The sequence below is a fragment of the Mesitornis unicolor genome, unplaced genomic scaffold (genome assembly GCF_000695765.1).
Source record: "Mesitornis unicolor isolate BGI_N332 unplaced genomic scaffold, ASM69576v1 scaffold25169, whole genome shotgun sequence".
NCBI lineage: Eukaryota > Metazoa > Chordata > Aves > Mesitornithiformes > Mesitornithidae > Mesitornis > Mesitornis unicolor.
This window is the reverse complement of record NW_010205574.1, coordinates 21,493-39,341: the sequence shown is the minus strand read 5'-3', so window position 1 is coordinate 39,341 and position 17,849 is coordinate 21,493. Positions and strand designations below refer to the sequence as shown.

At 45.1% G+C, this 17,849-nt stretch overlaps 1 protein-coding gene across 2 annotated transcripts in view; it reads left to right on the top strand.

Annotated features, from left to right (window-relative positions):
* The first annotated feature begins 9,031 nt into the window (after nucleotides 1-9,031).
* The window catches only part of FOXN2 (forkhead box N2), a 16,923-nt gene continuing 8,105 nt past the window's right edge, over nucleotides 9,032-17,849 (top strand). The window contains exons 1-2 of one of the 2 annotated variants that reach the window (XM_010191468.1): nucleotides 9,032-9,586; nucleotides 16,098-16,222. In XM_010191468.1, coding sequence (XP_010189770.1) covers nucleotides 9,050-9,586; nucleotides 16,098-16,222 — 662 coding nt within the window. In that variant the 5' untranslated portion in view covers nucleotides 9,032-9,049. The remainder of the gene's footprint in view (nucleotides 9,587-16,097; nucleotides 16,223-17,849) is intronic. The other variant, XM_010191469.1, reaches the window with a different exon arrangement.

Genomic DNA, 17,849 nt, shown 5'->3' with positions numbered 1-17,849 from the left:
CCTGCTGACAGAAAACCCTAATACAATTTACTCAGGTCGGTGGTACACGTGTACATTGGCTGCCTTGCAGGATGGCAGTTTTGGTCTAAGGTGGCTAGTGCTGCTTCTCTGAACTTGCCAGTGGGGTGGGCTTGAAATGCAGGGCTGGCATCAGGTCTGCAGCCTCCAGCTGCAGAGTTTACGGCCATGCATTGGCTTTCCCCTCCAGCCAGTGGCAAACCTGGTCTCTGCAGCACAGCCACAGACCTGCCTTGTGATGTGCCTTTGCATCATCGGGAGCCTTTGGCTTTATTGGCGTGACCGTGTTTTCCTCCTGTTAAGGGCTGGATGGGTGCTGTGTGGGTGATGCTGCTTGATCCTTGTGTTATTTTGCTTATGCAGCCAATGTGTGTCATACAAATTGCCATCACATTTTTATTGTGGACTTCATGATGTATTCCCAAAGCCCATCTCCTGGAGCATCTTGATACCACACTCGGGCTTCATGTCTTATCTTGGAACACTTTCAGCTTTTAGTGCATTCCTATCTTGCAGTTTGTAGTTACTTTTAGTTGCAGTCCCCTGCTTGCTTCCTTTTTCACAGTCACTGGATTGCATTGGGCTTAGATTTGGGGCAAGTATATGGTTGCCTAAAAGCTAATTACTAGATGTGGGGAGAGCTTAGTGACTGGAAAACTTGCACAAAGCAGAGCTTAGCAAGTGGGAGTGGAGAAGCTTGCTGCTGAGCAGCAGCAGCAGTCCCTCATCCCTCATCCTCTGGTCTGTGAGGGTGTCCTGGTTTACTGGGACAGAGTTTTAGAGTCTGTTTGCTGTCGAGGAAAGCTGCGATTTTATAAGGACTACAACCCTCTTTCATGGGAACAAAGTTGATAAGACGTTTTTAGTTTGTGGCTGATCCTGGTATGCAGGTTGCCATAGTGATCTTCAGCAGTCTTGAGATAACTAGGTGCAGAAGGTAGGAGGAATGAAAGCCAGGGAAGATGACCCAGGCTGACCAATTAATAATTATTCCATACCATAAATATCACATATACTGTAAATTGGGGACTTGGCTGGGGACAGCCCTCTTTCTCTTCATTTTTCCTCCTCCTCCTTCCCTCTTCCATGGCTGACATCTCGAGATGGATGAGGGACAATACTGTCCTGCCCCTGAGGCCTACTCCCCCACAGTATTGGCTGAATATAACTCTGTGTACTTAATATTACTTTTTATTATTATTCTATTAAATATATTTCTATTTTCAACCCACAAATCTCCTTTCCTTTTCCCGACCCTTCTCCCTAGATGAGGAGGAGGCACTGGGTGATAGAACAGCTGTATAAACCACAACAGAGGACCATCACCAGACCAGACATCAGCCAGTTTGGTTTGGATTAGGGACGTTGAGTAGTTGCGAGTATGAGCTAGTATTCTTTTGGGCTTTTGACCATGCCATATGAGAAGTGTCAGGTGGCATTTTGTACTTTGATGGTCTAGTTTTGCTAGCATGGGTGCCTTTCTTCTGTGTTTAGAGAAACTTGTCTATTCTGTAGTCTTCTATCTAAAGGTGTACCTCAACATGCAGACCTTGTATGATTAAACTGGGCCATTTTTCTTTACAAGAAACCTGCTTGGTCCGGTTGTTCCAGTGTGGGGTCACTGCATGGAAGAAAAGATAATTTCCTGCCACAGCCATTATGAGCAGAGGAATTATTCTGATATGAAGTATTTTGAAACAGAAAGCCAAGTTCAGCAGTTGCGGAGTAAAATCAAGAGCAAGCTGGTCAGGGAGGTGAGCATGGTGAAGGATCACTTGTTGGTTTTCAGCTGAAAACCAGGAGTTCTGGTACTTTAAGGCTGAAGAAGGCAGCAAAGCTGGATGGAAAAAGATAGCATTATGTTTTATAGTGTTGGTGAATTGGTACTGACACTGGCTGAATTGTAGCTATATTCACTTCTATTTCAAGAGGATGGTTGGTGGAGAAACAGGTGGGAGGGTTACCCTGGAAAGGGAATTAGCATCGGATTTATTTTGCAAGGCATTTGCTCAAATGGCTCAGTTGTGAACATATCAATGGCTCACATTTTTTTTGCATGTTAGTCCATTTAGCAAGCAATGTACTGAATTTAAGGAACATGACCCAAAGGCATCTTTTGAAAAGCTACTATTGGCAGTAAAGCATTTTTCTTAAAAACGCTTACCCCTGCCCTCCTTTTTGTGACACCAAGGGGTTTTTTAAATAGTTTGGATTTCACTACTGGTGGGGTTTTTTATTGTTGTTTTTGGGTTTTGTTCGATTGTTTGTTTTTTCACTTCCCAGTTTCTCAGACTGTTTTCATGTGGATGTTTCAAACCTGAGGCACAGGAAGCTGAGTCCAGCAGCGGCTGCAGCCTTTGGAAAGGCTTCACGATTGCAAAGTTTCTGCAGGCAGCACAGGAGTAAATGGCCCAGAGGCTCTGGGCCATGCACGGTGTCTGGATTGGGGACTGGGCCTGACCGTGAATTGATGTATCATTTTAATTTTGGATATTTATTTCAATCACAAAACTTACTTATGTTTGTGTATGTGTGTACTTGAATTAAAAAAAAAGAAAACTTTTTTCATACAAATTATACCACAGATGAAATCTCTTTCTCTCACTCCCTGCCCCTCCCCAGGCTACAATAAGAGTTTGTTCCCCCCTCTGTAAATTTTGTAGCATTTCTTAACTTTTCCTAATATTGGGCCTTTTGGTTTTCGTTACTCTTTTCGTTTGACCCCCCCCCCCCCCCCCCCTTAATTATATCACAGTGTGGGCGAATATTGAATTAGAGGAATATTAAAATGAGAGAGGCTTGGAAGTATTTCAGCAAATACCTGGAAACCCTGTCTTTTCCTCTGAGCCTACCAGTACCAAGGTTAAAAAGGAACCCCTGAGCTTTTTCCCCCATTTGCCTGCCACGAGGCATGGGTGCTGCCCCGGGGGAGCATCTCTGGGTGCCTTTTGTTGCTGGAGGGTGCAGCTGCCCACTCTTCTCTGGAGGCAGCAGGTCCTGGTTTACTGAAATCTATGGCCGAGAGGTGATTTTGTCCCCAGGAGACCGTAATGCCTTTAGTTGTCTTGGATACGTGACATCATATACTGTTGTAATCAAATATAGGCCTTTTGCAGGGCTGGGGGGTGGGGGGGGCAGATTTCAGGCTGACCTCTGGCCCACCGTGCCACTCACATGCGTGAGGTGGGCAGGGGATGGAGCAGGGCAGCCTGAGACAAAGGAGGTGACTGGGGGTGGAAGGTTAAATTAATGGGGGGAAAAGTGGTCTGGTGTCATGCTTTTAATGCTCCTGGTCAAGTGGATGTGGTGCTTTTCATCAATGAGTTTTCACTAGTTGCGCCAAGACTTTGTTGTTGCTCTTCCCTCTGACTTGCAAAACGTTGGTATTTTGCTGTGTGTGTACTGGCTTCAACGTTTATCCCAAACTTGTGTGAATGAGCAGTGACATTTTATTTGTGATTCTTGGGCTGTTTGAACAACATAATACATACATTGACGTGTTTAAGTCAGGACAAGCCCCTGTATCAACAAGCTTCCCGTAAACACAAGGCAATTTGAAAGATAATTGTAAGAGTTTGCTATTGGTATAGTTTCTTGCATGCAAAAGCACAAATCTCTCTTTTTAAATTCTCTCACAGAGCCTGTTTATGTTAGTACAAAAGTTGTGTATGGTGTATGGAAATGCCTCGTTCTGTAACTAAGTCTACACGCCCTGAGCTTGTTGCAGAACTGCTTTCATTAATCTACGTATGATATAGCTAAAAATTTCTCCTTGCTCCTCAGACATTGCATGGTAAGATGATGATGATGATGATGATTATTTTGAATTTTTAAGTCAGGAGGGAAATCACTGCACTGTTAGCAGGTTCCAGGTCTTCCCACTACTAGCAGAGGTGACCTAGTTGCTCAGCTGGTCCTACAGGAATAAATAGGTGTGTTTAGTTGTGGAAAAGGTTGCCCTAACCTGGGGCACTGATGTTGTGTGGATGCCAAATGGCACCTTTCATCTGACACCACTGTAGTGTAAAGAAGGTTCAAGCAGCAGCTCTGCTCACACACTAACTTGGCACAGACAAGGCTGTGGCACCTTCTAGCAAAAAGGCTGAATTGTTGCCTGAGGATATGCCCAAGTGGACTGCCAGGTTTTTTAAACACTTGGCCTGTGTTAAAGCAGCTTTGTCTTCATGAAATGGTCACGCATCAAAGCATTTGCTTCTGTAGCAAGGACTTCCATGGCCATGAAGTCCTAGCTGGGAATGTCAATGGGAGTGTGCAAGCCTGGTTTATCTCCAGATGTGCTCTGCAAGACTGAGGACATTCCCATAACTTTTCTCAAACTTAGTTCTTCAGTGAGTTTGAAAGGAGATTGCGAAAAATAGTATGTTGTCTTATGATGTCCTTCAATCTGTTAGGGCTTCTCTGGATCTGACTGCTACCTGCAGCCTTCATCAGCCCCTTCGGACCTGGGCAGTGCTGTTTGGGTTGCAAGTGGCTTGGAAGAGCAGGACTTCACTGGGCCTCGGGTGCTGGACTGGCACTTATTAGCAGGGAGGTTGTCTCCTGGCTTTTAGGTTTTATGTGTGCTCTTGAGCGATGCCAAAACTCACAAGACTTCTGGAAAGAAGGTTGTCTCACCTCTTTTCTGATGCGCCCTAACTTTTATTTGAGCAACCTCAGTCAGCTTTGCAGCCTTTTAATCTTCTTACCCTAGAATTGTAGTCCTCTCTCTGTAATTACCACGGAAAATAATGTGCACCTCCACTATGGTACTTTGTATCTGAGGAGACGTGTGTGTTGGCTTTTGTTTTGAAGGTGGTTGCAGGAGATAGGTGCTTGAGTTCTTTCAGGTTAGGATGTATGATGCTCCGCTTTCAGTTGCAAGTGTTGATACTAATGCATAGTGCCTATCTCTAACCTTGTTTGCGTCAACTTCTCTAGTTGGTAACAGTGAGAAATGTTAGGAAGAAATCTGAGGGTCCAAGAGCATACATTTTTATCATGATGTCTGTGTTGAAGGGCTTCTTCCAAGCTCTTTCCTTCTCACAGTCTGCACTCCTTGCTCTTACTGTGGATTTCCTGCTGTCATCCCTGTCTACAAGCCCCTGCAGCCTTATAGCAGAGACGGCTTTGGTGAATCCCATGACCCTTATATAAAATATATATAAACCCCAAATATTGGAAATTATAATCTTGAAAATGATAGCATGGAAGCTCTGTTCCTACAGTCACATCTGCTTATGGCTGAGCAGAGCACACGTGGAGAAAGAGAATTCTGGATGTCATTAAGTGTCTGTGTGGATGAGGAGGGGCTCTGGTTGTGTGCCTTCAGATACAGTGGCACTGCTGTCCCTCCCACCAGGCTGCTACAGGTGGAAAGCAGTGCTGTTTCAGCTGAATAGTCAGAGATAGTCCTGTGGGCCACATGGCCCTTGGGTGCTTGAGAGCTAAAGAGGTCCTGTGGTCTGCATGGATCTTCAGTGCTTGAGAGGTGATGAGGTCTGATGGACCACATGGTCCTTCGGTGCTTGAGAGGTGAGACAGACATTAACATATCTGTTGATGACCCCATCTGTGGGGTACCCCTTGGAGCTGCTGTGGTTGATCTTTGCCTAGGGGAAGGAGCTTTTGATGGCTTTGCAGTCCTTCCACAGTAGGAAGGCTGCCAGTGTTGGTTTCTTCTTCAGGCTGACACAGCAGCAGGCCAGAGTAAACTGGACAGAATTATAGGTTGCAATATTCTGACAGCAAGTGAAGCAAGGGTAGGTTAGTGTGGTATATAGCACGTGGCGTCGTTGGTGATGCTGTCTAGGAACACTGACTGTCTCCAGAAGGGCAGTGCCAAAATTATCAGGTGATGATTCTTGATGTTACCAGTCTCATAATTGCAATTGCAATGGAGTTTGGTATTGCTTCATTAAAATAACTCTTCCTGTTGCATACTCTGCTGTTTCTGTATTTAAATCACCCTTGGTACAGCATTCAGTTTAGACCACTGGAGAACACCCTTTGAAAACTGCAGTAGTTACAGAACTGTGGGGTTTTTTTCTTATTTATTAGATGATAATTGTCTAATAATGGCCTTTATAGCTTCCTAGAAAAAATATTTTAACTTCTGCTGATGCGTTCATGTAGAAGATGTGCGAGGTGGTGAACTAGGCACTAAAGAGGTAATATGAGACATGGATTTTTGTAATGCATCTACTACAAGAAATGTGGCACTAGCCTGTATTATTTACTGTAAGTATATTGCTTGCAATTTTTTTTAGTAGCGTGTTAATTATCCTAATGATTCTCTGCTAACACCTAATAGTGTGCAAACAAATAGCTCATTGACACCACAGAGCCTACCTGATTTTAAGTGCTGGTTTAATAAATAAAAATTGTTTTCTTTCCTCTATATTTTTGAGGAGACTGAGCGGATGCCCAGGCCATATTTGTGTTGTAAACCAGACTTTATTGCCCCATTTCAACATAAGAATAAATGTAGTGACCTAAAACTTGCATGTGTGTGTGTGCATGTGCATGCTCTTGATCTGCTGTGCTGACTGAAGATTTGCAAAGGGATATTTCATGCAACACGAACCATGAACCAAGTGCTAAAATTACTAATACATGCCTGAGAGGTGTAAGCTAGTACGTAGCTGGCTAAAGAGGCGCTGGGCAAGGAGGTAAAGTTACTTGTTATATGGAAAACAGTGCAACTCATGTTGCAGCAGAACTGGGGTTTGTCTCACTGTGTGAATTTTATCACTAGCTCTTTGTTTGGCTTTTTTTTTAATTTAAGAAAGGACTGAAAAGTGGCATAAGCATATGTATATATTGCTGTGTTTAAAGCCAGCAGTCTCTGACTGCCAATATAAATCTGCTCTGATGGCTTGGGGGAGAAGTAAATTGTAGAGAGAGCAAAGCTATTTTTGACCAGCTATTTGAGCAGTTTGCTTTGCTTTATTTATTTATTTATTTATTTATTTATTAATGACTGAGCTGGTAGTTAATCATGCCTGTCCCTGCACTTAAATAGAAAATTGGGTATGATTTCCAGCACTAGTACTTATAAGCATAGTTGCAGGTGTTACTGTCAAAACAGCTTTGCAAAAGCATATGAGCAGATGAAGAGAGAAGAAATTGCTGGTGGGAAACCCGGTGTGTTTTCTGGGGGAGACACTAATTTTGCACCCCACGCCTGCCCAGCACCACGTCATGTGTCTTCTCGCATGTGTCGCTCCCCTCCTCTGGAATAAGGAGGCTGGGAAATGCATCTCTAGGCAGGTTGGGCTGTGTAACTGCATGGACATGGTGAGGCTGTCAGGATGGAGCCAGCCAGTGGTGTGATATTTCGGTGGGACATACACAAGCTGGCACCTCCTTCCCTCCACTTTGGAGAAGAGGCATGTGCACTAACCCATGTGTCTACTAAAAACTGTTGTAAGAAAACATCCTGTAACTGCAAAGAGCTGTCTGGTGAGATATGATATGGAAACTGTCCTAGTCTGGCAGTTGAGCTCTTGCAGTAGGAGCTGGAGAATGAAACCAGAATGGTAGCATGTACTGGGACAGGGAACTGGGTTGGGTGGGTTGTGGGGGAGGGGGGGGAGGTTGTTTGTTTGGGCTTTTTTACAGTTAATATGAACTTCAGTGTTGCTGGTAAACTGCATCCATAGGTGGAGTGTCTTATGTTTAGAGCAGGCTGGTATAGCCCCTGTATGTAAGTAAGTGTTTGTGTATATGTTTGTATATATATTGCAGAATCACAGAATGTTAGAAGTTGGAAGGGACCTTGAAAGATCATCCAGTCCAACTCCCCTGCCAGAGCAGGATCACCTAGACTACTAGGTCACACAGGAACGTGTCCAGGCGGGTTTTGAATGTCTCCAGAGAAGGAGACTCCACACCCTCTCTGGGCAGCCTGTTCCAGTGCTCTATAAACCTCACAGTAAAGAAGTTTTTCCTCATGTTCACATGGAACCTCCTATGCTCCAGCTTGCTCCCACATATATATATATGTGTGTGTGTGAGTGTGTATACACACATACACACACACTGCACAACTTTAGGGTGGTTTTGTTGGTCTGCACTTCTGGTACTGCTCTGCTGGCCAAAGCTGTAGGTGCAGTGAAACTCTAACATGGTCATAACAGCAGGCAAAAACAGCTGTTGCTATAACATAGTTTACTAGATGACCCCTTTAAAACTCTACAAGCAAGAAGATGGTTTTTTTTGTTGGTGTAATGGCTCTAAAACATGGGTAGCCCATTAGACCATGCATTCTGGGTGGCAGTTTTTTATGGATCGTAATTTTATGGTTGGGGTTTTGTTTTCATTTAGGGAAGAATTCAAAGCAAGTGGTCAGCCATTATTTCTGCAACAAGTTTGAGCTGCCACCCTAGTGGATGGCCCCTTTCTACTGAGAGCTGGTCCCACCACCCCCTGCTCTGCCAGACAGCCTGGGTTAGAGCAGGAAGCCCTTGCAGGAAGGGAGAAAGATCTTTTGAACCTGGGCAGCTCCATGGGACCCAGCTGATGAACTGATAGGCTGGCTAGATCTTTCCCTGGTAGAAACCAGAGGCACAAATTCACTTTACACTGAATAAGTTTTGCAACTTGTTTTTTACTCTTTGGGTACCAAAGGCAAACGCTTCTAAATAGGGTCAATTTACAATATAATGAGTGTAACTGAAGAGTTAATGTGAGAGCTGAATGGATTAGATCCTACCTGTTAAGGTCTTTTTCAGATGTTTCATCAAAATAGCTATTATTTCGGTGTTCAAATTGGTGTTTCAAGTTAGATACAGCAGCTTCCAAGTGCTTACTATATATTCTGGTTATAAACCGAGGGGACTTGACACATGCTCATGAGATTACTAGGGGGCTTGTGTTAGACCCTGGCTTTCATCAGTGACCACAGTTATTCTTGTACAGTGTGGGGATGGTCCAGCCCTGTGTTTTGGTTTGGTGGGCTGCCATTGAATGGGGTTTTGAAAGTTTTTGTTGATTTCTGACCATCTCCTTTGTTGCAGACCAATAAAGCTAAATGGGTCCAGTCACTGGAATGACTCCGGATAAGAAAGCTGAAACGCCAGGAGCAGAAAAAGCTGCAGGACTACGCCAGTGTCATGGCATGGGAAGCTTGCCTGACGCAGGCGATGCCGGCAGGCCAAAAGCCACTGTGGTGGACAGAGATTCAGCAGACGATGAGCTCACGAATTTGAACTGGCTGCACGAAAGTACTAACCTTCTAACAAACTTCCGCCTTGGAAGTGAGGGTCTCCCAATCGTTAGCCCCTTATATGATATTGAGGATGACAGCGTGCCATCTTTCTCGCCGTCCTGCTACCAGAACCCTGAGAAGAAATCCTCCACTTCCAAACCCCCTTACTCTTTCAGCCTCCTCATATACATGGCGATCGAGCATTCCCCCAACAAGAGCCTGCCAGTCAAAGAAATCTACAGCTGGATCCTGGAGCGCTTCCCCTACTTCGCCACGGCACCCACGGGCTGGAAGAACTCGGTCCGACACAACCTCTCCTTGAACAAATGTTTCCGAAAGGTGGAGAGAAGCCATGGCAAGGTGAGACCTGATGGGAGGGAGGTGGGTGGATGGAGTTTGGAATTCAGAGGAAAATGGGTAAGACTGTTGTTGACAAGGACTTTTTGGGTTTTATTTTTCCCCTCCACTTCTTCTAACACTTTATTCGCAGCTGTAGATGTCACTTCTGGCAAATCTCCGGTTGACAAAGGTCACTTGGTTTTCTTATTAGTGGTGACTAGCTATGGTACACCCTTTTTAAATGTCTAACATGCTATTGCAAAGGACCCTGTTTCTACTTACAGTTTTTTTACCCTGCAATACCCTGCCTGAAATCTCAAGACATCTGCCTTAGGATGTCTTTTTGCTGCAGCTTCTTAAACCGGTGCTGTCTCTATTTTCCAATGCTGAAATTTCAGGGTGTGTTCCTCCTTCCCTGCTTTTCCAGCACAGCCAGAGACACCACTGTATTGGGAAGCAGAAATTGTGGGATGCCAAGCAGCTTCCTCACTTGGCTAGCATGAATATTGCCCATTTCAGTGCAGATATGGTTGTGGTCTTCTGTGAGGTGCCCTTGCTTGCAGGCACGCTGTATGTACATGGCCAAGTGTTTCTCAGTCCAACAGCTGTCTTGAGTATTAAACTGACTGTCTCGCTTGTGGTCTGCTTTTACACTTAGCACAGCTCTAGCTTTCCAGTAACCATCTTAATTCCTGCATTTAATATGCTGTATTGCTTTAACCTCTGTTGTAACGTTAACTGTGTGTCTCTGCATGGTGCAGACACAAGTTTCACTTCTTGAAGTCAGAAGGATACACTTTTTTTGTACAAATTCCTCCTTCTTCTGACTTGTATGATTTTACTAGTGACTTCCTTCCTCCCTCTCTCGTTTCCCATCCCATTCCTCAAAGAGCCGGCTCTGACTTAAATAAACCAACAAAGCACATACCAAAAGTGAACAAACAAATCCTGGACCTGTGTGCTTGGAGGTCAGCCGAAGTGGTAACAGGCTGGTTATCAGAAATGCATGCAATGCCTGGTGTGCTTGACAGACTCTCGCTGTAGATAGAGGTCCTGGAGCTTAGTGGGCGTTGGAAAGAACAACCTTGTACTGGTAGGACTAAACATTGCCACTTCTCAATATCCATGTTTTTACATTATGTTGTTAGGATGATGTTTTCCCAAGCAGCAGCTTTGCCCTGAAAAAAACCCCAACTTTCTGCTGCTGTGTGGTAAGTCCGGTAACTCCCCCATAGCTGAGTCCTGCCAGGTGTTAGGATGGGCTTTTAATTTGGCTCCAGGTGCTGTCATGGAGTAACTGAGGTGCTGCAAGCTGTGCCTGTGTGAAGGATGTGGACCTGAGCAGCAACCACATGCTCCTGCAGGTGGCAAAGGTGCCCTTAAAGGACTGGGTGGCTTTGTCCAGGAAGGGAAACACAAGTTTCTGAAGAATTAGGGCAGGGAGGGGAGATCTCTTAAATAGGTGTATGAGTTTCTGCTCTGTGTGGATCTGCCCTGTAAAGCTCAGCTGTTTCCAGCCTGGAAACTCTCATGGTTTAGGAGTTACCAGTCAAACCTCATGTCTGTATTTGGGTGGCAGGAGCTTGCACCTGCCTGGTACTCAGCTTACCCTGGCAACTCCCCCAGTGTTGCTGGGCTCAGAGGATGGCTGGCTGCTAGATGTGACACCTCGAGTAGGGAAAACAAAACACAAAAGAGCTACCACCACTACCAGTAAGATGATGCTGATGTGCTCTGGCAGGATTTTCCCAGGGCTCCAGAAGCTGCACAACTCTCTAATTCTTAAGAACAGAAACTGCATTTACCAAAAACCCCCCAAACCACCACCCCAAAAAAGCCCCTCCTGAAACTTTGTGAAAGCTTCCCCATTTCCAGCAAACAGTAGTTAAATCTTTACCCTCTGCTCTGCTTAGAAAAGGACCAGATGAGGGTACTGCTTCAAATTCTTCCTGAAAAGTAAGTCCCTGGTGTGCAGTGACATGTGCAGACTCCATGAGAGTTGATCTGGCAGATGACGGGAATGGTGCAGACACCTTCGGATAAGCTGCTCAGGTGTCACTTCTTGGAACAAGCAGTGGTAGTTTACAGGCTCATTTTGCTGATCATGTTGCCTGTAACCATGTGCTCGCCATGCCTCTGGGTGCTTCTCTGAGACAGCAAGGTAATTTTGTATTTTATTCCATTTTTTAATTTGTTAATAACATCTTAATTGTGTCTCAAAGGGAGTGCATAGTCAGCTTTCTTCTGTCCCAAGCCTCTGTGGAAGCAGAGGGACCCATGGTACATTGTATCAGGAGAGCATGGTTTATTTTGTAACATCAGGGTAAAGGTTTTCAAGCCTTTCAAATGAAATCTGGGCTCTTGCACTACGAGAATGTGTCTGACAGGAGCAGGGATCTGTGCCCCCACATCCCAGGGCAAGCTGCTTTTTGGCATCTCCCTGGCTACTGCTGTCATCTGTGAAATCACCTCTTAGAGGTCTGGCAGCAAAACCAGGAAGAGCCAGTCCTCATGTTTATCATGATGCTGATATTTTGGGTTGGTCTGGGAGTGCACTTTGAAGTGAACCTCCTGATTTTTTTTCCCATTTACCCCACATGAGCTGGCACTGCAGGGCAGTTTTGGGACGTGAACTGAATTAATTTCAGCTGGTGCTAACCTGGAAGAGGTGCTGCAGGAGGTTGCTTGTGCCCTGATTGCTCATGGACGTTGTCCACAAGACTGTGCTGGAGCAGATCTGGACTAAAACATCCCAGGCACATGCAGGTGACCCCTTAGCACCGACTTTCTCACTCTGCAGAGCTGTTTCCACTGAGCTCTGCCCCATTTTGTTGCAGATGTAGCTGTGGATGTTTGTTCTGTTTGCATGTCTATTTGTATTAGCTGGCTAAATGCCTCTATCCTATGTGTCGCAGCAGGCTGCGGGTGCTGGGGAGTCTAGGACAGCATTCAGCAGAGACCGGGGGCAAGCTGTCCTTGCTTGGATCGCTGAAAAATATTGTATGTTATGTTTTTCTTTTAATGAGGGGAAAGTAACTGCCTTAGAGGTGCCTTATGAGCCAGCACTGCAGTCGAGTTTCATGCCATGGAAACAAGATGTATGTACATCACATCTCCACTACAATATACATTACCCTTTCTGCATGCACATATCGTGATGCTGCTAGGTGGTTTGTAACCCTAGGTGATAGACTTAGGAGCTGAGATACCCTTTCTTAGCAGAGTTGCAGTTGAGCTCATGTCCACAGGCATCCAGACGGATGAGATTCCCTGTGGTTCTCTGGTAGTGGTGGTTGGGAGCTGGAGCTGATGAACAGCAAGACGATGATACCGGAGCCAGTCCGTGGGACACCTGCTTGCCTTCCGGTGTACCTGATGTGGGCCTGCTGCCTCTGAAAATGTGGAGGTGTGATTGTGGGCCAGCGATCCTCAGAAGATACAGCTAATGCTCTTTGCATCCTAAGCACTGTCGTGCAGCCATGGGGTCGAGGGGAGAGAGGTCTACAGTGAGAAACTTTTTTTTCCTTTTTTTTTGAGGGAACAGTGTCTGATACACAGCACAGGAAGACCCAAAGCGAAAAGTGGTTTTGGAGTTTGAACCCCTGAAGAGTGTCCCTGCTTTTCAATAGATTTGTTTTTACAATTGTGGGTTGGGAGATTTTTTTTAATTCATTGATACCACTGGGGAAAAAAAGTGCGAGGAGGCAGGAGCGGCGTCAGTGTCAAGCATCAATTTGGCGTTCCACTGCTCACATGGATGTGGCCCTGCCACTGTCTACTCTGGAGCTCTAGGGGGACAGGGCTTGATTATCTTCCACCAGATCACCCTTTCTTCTTGGTAAATAAATGTTTTAGGGTTTGTCTCTCTTTTTATTTATTTATTTTTATTTTTTACAAGAGATGGTGGCAGACCAGATTTGGGCAAAGAGCAGGTCCCATCCATAAGCCTGTAGAGATGAGAAGGAGATACCTGTTACCAAATAAACCTCTTGGCAAATATACAGTATACCTCCATGCACACACATGAAATTTTCCAGTGGTTCACCTGGCTCAAGTGGAAGCAGCTGGTGAGAACTGCCCATACCCAATGGAGCTGGGGCCACTGCCCAGGGCCAGAGCTCATGGAGGGCATTCTGCAGCATAGGGATGGGCGTCTGCCTCTGCAGTGAGCCCAAACCACTGATGCCAGCTGAGCTGCTTCACTTTGGTCCCTCCTGGGTCTGCTCTTGCTGGACTGGCTGTACTCACTGGTTGTACTTCACTGCCAGCAGGGGAGGGACTGTCATAAAGCTAATGGACGAGGCTGCACCATGGGGGTATCTTGTTCCCAACCCATGTTGCTGTAATCAGGTCCTGAAATTCTTTTACAGAATAGCCCCAGTGCTTCAAAATGTAGGAATTATTTTCCTTCCTTCATTTGCCTAGATAAAATCCTGCAAGTCAAATTAGAATGTTAGAAATAGGCGGAAAAGATGATGGACCAAAAAAAAGTAATCTCGGGACAATATAACTGCCTTGCTTATTTTGAGATGGAGAGTCAAAACAGTCTGGTGGCTGCTCCATGCTGATTCTGGAGGGATTTTTCCCTAGATGTGAAATAATTAAGTTACACTTATATTTCAGCTAACACAACAGTTGCCCCACTATTAATGTAAAATAGTAAACTCCAAAGGCAGTTGAGTATTTTAGATTGTTGTAGACTTAATCTTTGCTAGGAGAAATGGCAGAGTCATCTCTTGTTGCTGTGGTTAGACTGCTGGTTTGTTTTAAAGCTGGCTGTATCTATGCTCTATGGGATTTCCAGCTCCAGCTGTGCATGGTTTTCCCCCAAAGCGTGACACTACCTTCAGACCTTTGTTGGATTTCCACTGTGTCTCTTTGCTAAACGACAGATTCGAGTGAAGTGGTGCACAGAGTAGCCCCGTGGGCATCATCTCTTTTGCTCTGTGTGTGCTTTTAGTACAAATAATGGTGGGTGGAAGTAGGGTTTCACGTTGCACCTAACCCAATCTAGCTACCTAAAGAAGAAATCATCCTGTTTATTGCCTCTTGCATTAGTTTGAGTGTCTGTATGGCCTCAGGGTGTGCCTTGATTCAGCTTGCTGTTGCAATATCCACCCAAAATCCTTGTGTTATGTTGTCAGTGCAGCAAGCTGGTGGGAGCACATGGCTGGGAAGATGAAAAGAAAGAAACTAACCCTATTCTGACTGCAGGCTGAACTGAATTAGGTGTCAAGTGGAAGTGCTCACCTAAATTAGCAGATAAAACAGTGTAGAGTTGCTGGTCAGAAGAGTTCCTGTTGCTTCCTGAGGGCAACAGCCTCAAAGCTACACAAGGGGGGGGTGGGGAAAGGCCATAGTTGGGCAGGGTTGGAATGCAGGGGAGAGGTGCAGGAAGGAGGATCAGTGTGTTAGTCTGTCATTGAGATGATTTGATTTTTCACTATTGATAGCAAAGTATTTTCTCTTGTCAGGAAAAGCCCTTTGACTTAATAGGACCACAAACTTACATATTTTGTGGGTCCTTTTCAGTCTTAAGTAAGTTATGGAGTATCCATCTATAAAGTGGCATTAATGCCCTCTTGATACTGGGAGGAGGAGGCTAGCTGGCCCCTGTGGGCGCACAGGAGGTGCTTCACAGAGCTTGGGTTTCTACTTTGAGACTTCTCCCCCAAAAATCCTCTAGAAAGATCTTCCCATTAAAATGTATGGCTGCCCTGTCCTTCTGCTGCGTGCGTGACTGCTCCTGTAACATCTGTTTTACCCCTAAAAACCTGGTGCCACTACCTGCAGAGCTGTTAGCTGATCTATCAGGTCAGCGATTATGGAATTGTTTTAACTTTTTCTATTTAATTTTTATGTAGCAAGAACTAGCAGGCTTGAAAAACAGGTTTTTTCCTTATATAGTAAATATGTGAAGAAACCCTTGAGAGGAGCAGCAGGTGCTTTTTCTTGCTTAATTTTCAGCATAACAAATTTAATATCAAGAATGACTAGCACAGTGGTACATATGCTGTTAGGTACATCAAAAATACATTAATCAGGTTTTCAGATATTGAAAACGTGGGAATAAACCGTTTTGTAGCTGGGCATCCAGCAAGATGCTTTTCCAGGGTGGTGTAAAGTTAATTGCTTATGTGGCCATACCTAAGCGGAGGGAAAGGTGCAGTGGTTTCCTACTTAGAAATCTCTTAATTAAAAGACTGCCGATCAATTCACTGATGTCTGGACAGATCCTTAAGCTCACAGCTGTACTTACCAAGTGTTAAGATTTACAGTTTTCAGTGGACAAGCATGAATGGAAATGGGTGCTTCCATGCTGTATAACGAGGGTCTTGGGACTATATGCTCAGTTTAGGAGCATCCATGTTTCATGTGGGTGATGGAGCTGCCCGAGGATGATGTACATCAGCCGTACAGCGGTGGATACCGACGTCATTGCACTGTGCTGTGTCTTGGGAATATTAAATTAGAAATGACTGTAACAGCCTGGCCCCTGGATTTTCTAATTTGCAGTCGTTCTTTCTTGCAGGTGAATGGAAAAGGTTCGTTATGGTGTGTTGACCCAGAATATAAGCCTAATCTTGTCCAAGCACTGAAAAAGCAACCTTTTCCCTCAGCACTTGCATTTTATACTCCGCCAGCATTACCACCAAGGTAGGTGAATTTTCTCACGTGAGAAGGGTGTGCAGTTGTGTTACTCCACCTAGCAGAGGAAATGCCCATGTGGATTCCGATGTGTTGTTACCAGCTGCCACCCGGCAGAAGAGTGAGGCTTAGGTGAACTGGGTAAGCAGGGCAGGGAGACCAGCTAGACAAGGTGGGGTGATGTGATGAGCTCAGGCTTTCCAGACAGCAGCTCTGAGGTTTATGTCCTAGTTGTCTTTGTAACTGTGGGAGTGTTTAAAAGAAGGTCAGGGCTCTACTGGGTGCTTACCGGTGACCCTTGTTTCTCTGGAGGGCAGGCAGTCCCAGGAACTGGAGCAAAATCCTCCTTCAAGCACAGCTCATCTGAACTGATCTAGGGTGCTGTTATCTTGGAAGGAGGTGTGTGTCTTCTCCTGTGAGTCACTCATCTGGATATAAAATGTATATATTCTACGCTGTTGTCAAAACCGATCAGCATTTCTATGATCTGAAGTGCTTAGAGAGGCTGGACTAAGAGGGGTGTTTGTCTCCAAGGCTGTTAAAAGTATTCTGCAGTGGGGATGGGAAGAACAGCCTTTACCATAAACATAATCTGCAGTGGAACATGCAGGACGTCTGAAATCAAGGCTTCCTCCTCTGACACATTTTAAGGTTAGGCAATAGATTTTGGAGAATTTGAAGTCAACATCATGCGCTCTCAGTAGAGTAGAGGAAGAGGAACTGCAGCTGGGTTAGCCTATGGAGGTGGGACAGAGAGGAGGAGGACAGACAGCAGAGCTCAGTTGTTAAGTAGGTACGTGACTGGTTTATCTAGTTCAGCAAAGAATTTGGGTGAGATAAGAGATAAAGTCTCTGTACATTGCCCTATGTCTTAGCCTTACTGCTAAGAGTTTCTTTAACAAGGAGGAAGAACTGGGATGACTGGAGCAGGATGTAAAACTGATAACATTGAGCAGATATTTCTAAGAGTCCAATGGATGGACGTTGACCCTGAGAGCTGGAACCCCTGTGCAAGCCTTTGCTGTCTGTCAGCACCTGAGTGCATGACATGGGCTCTTGCAGGTGGGCTTGTAAGCTACGGGATGGAAAAGTCTGACCATCCAGCTGTCCTGAGCCATAAAGGGTCATCTTGGGTTTGAATGAGCCTGACCGAAGCATCCTGTTTTCCATCCTGGAATGGGAGCATTACTAAAATAATCCTGAAGCATTTAAGTATTAAGAAATAGTCAAACTGGAAAGTATGAGATGGCTGGTGGTATTGTCAGGCTTTGTTTTATGGGAACAAAGATTGCTGAAACTACAGTAATTGGACTCAAGATGAAAATGTTTTTACAGACATCAATGTTTCTATGAAAGGGCGTGCACTTCTGTTTCTCAGTACAACTCAAGTGAAGGTTTGGTTCTCAAAAGGTTTGTTAACACGGTCAAACTTCTAAAATTGAGAGTTGCCAAACAGTACAGGTGGGAAGAGGCCTCTGGATGTTGTGTGTCCAGCCAGAGAAGCAAAGGATCAAGACAGACTCAGGCTGGGGCAGGTCGTTCAGAGCCTTGACCAGTTGAGCTTTTAATATCTCCAAGGTCTTTGAGATTAGTCCACCGATACAGGCACTGAAGTATGATTTACCTACCTTGTATA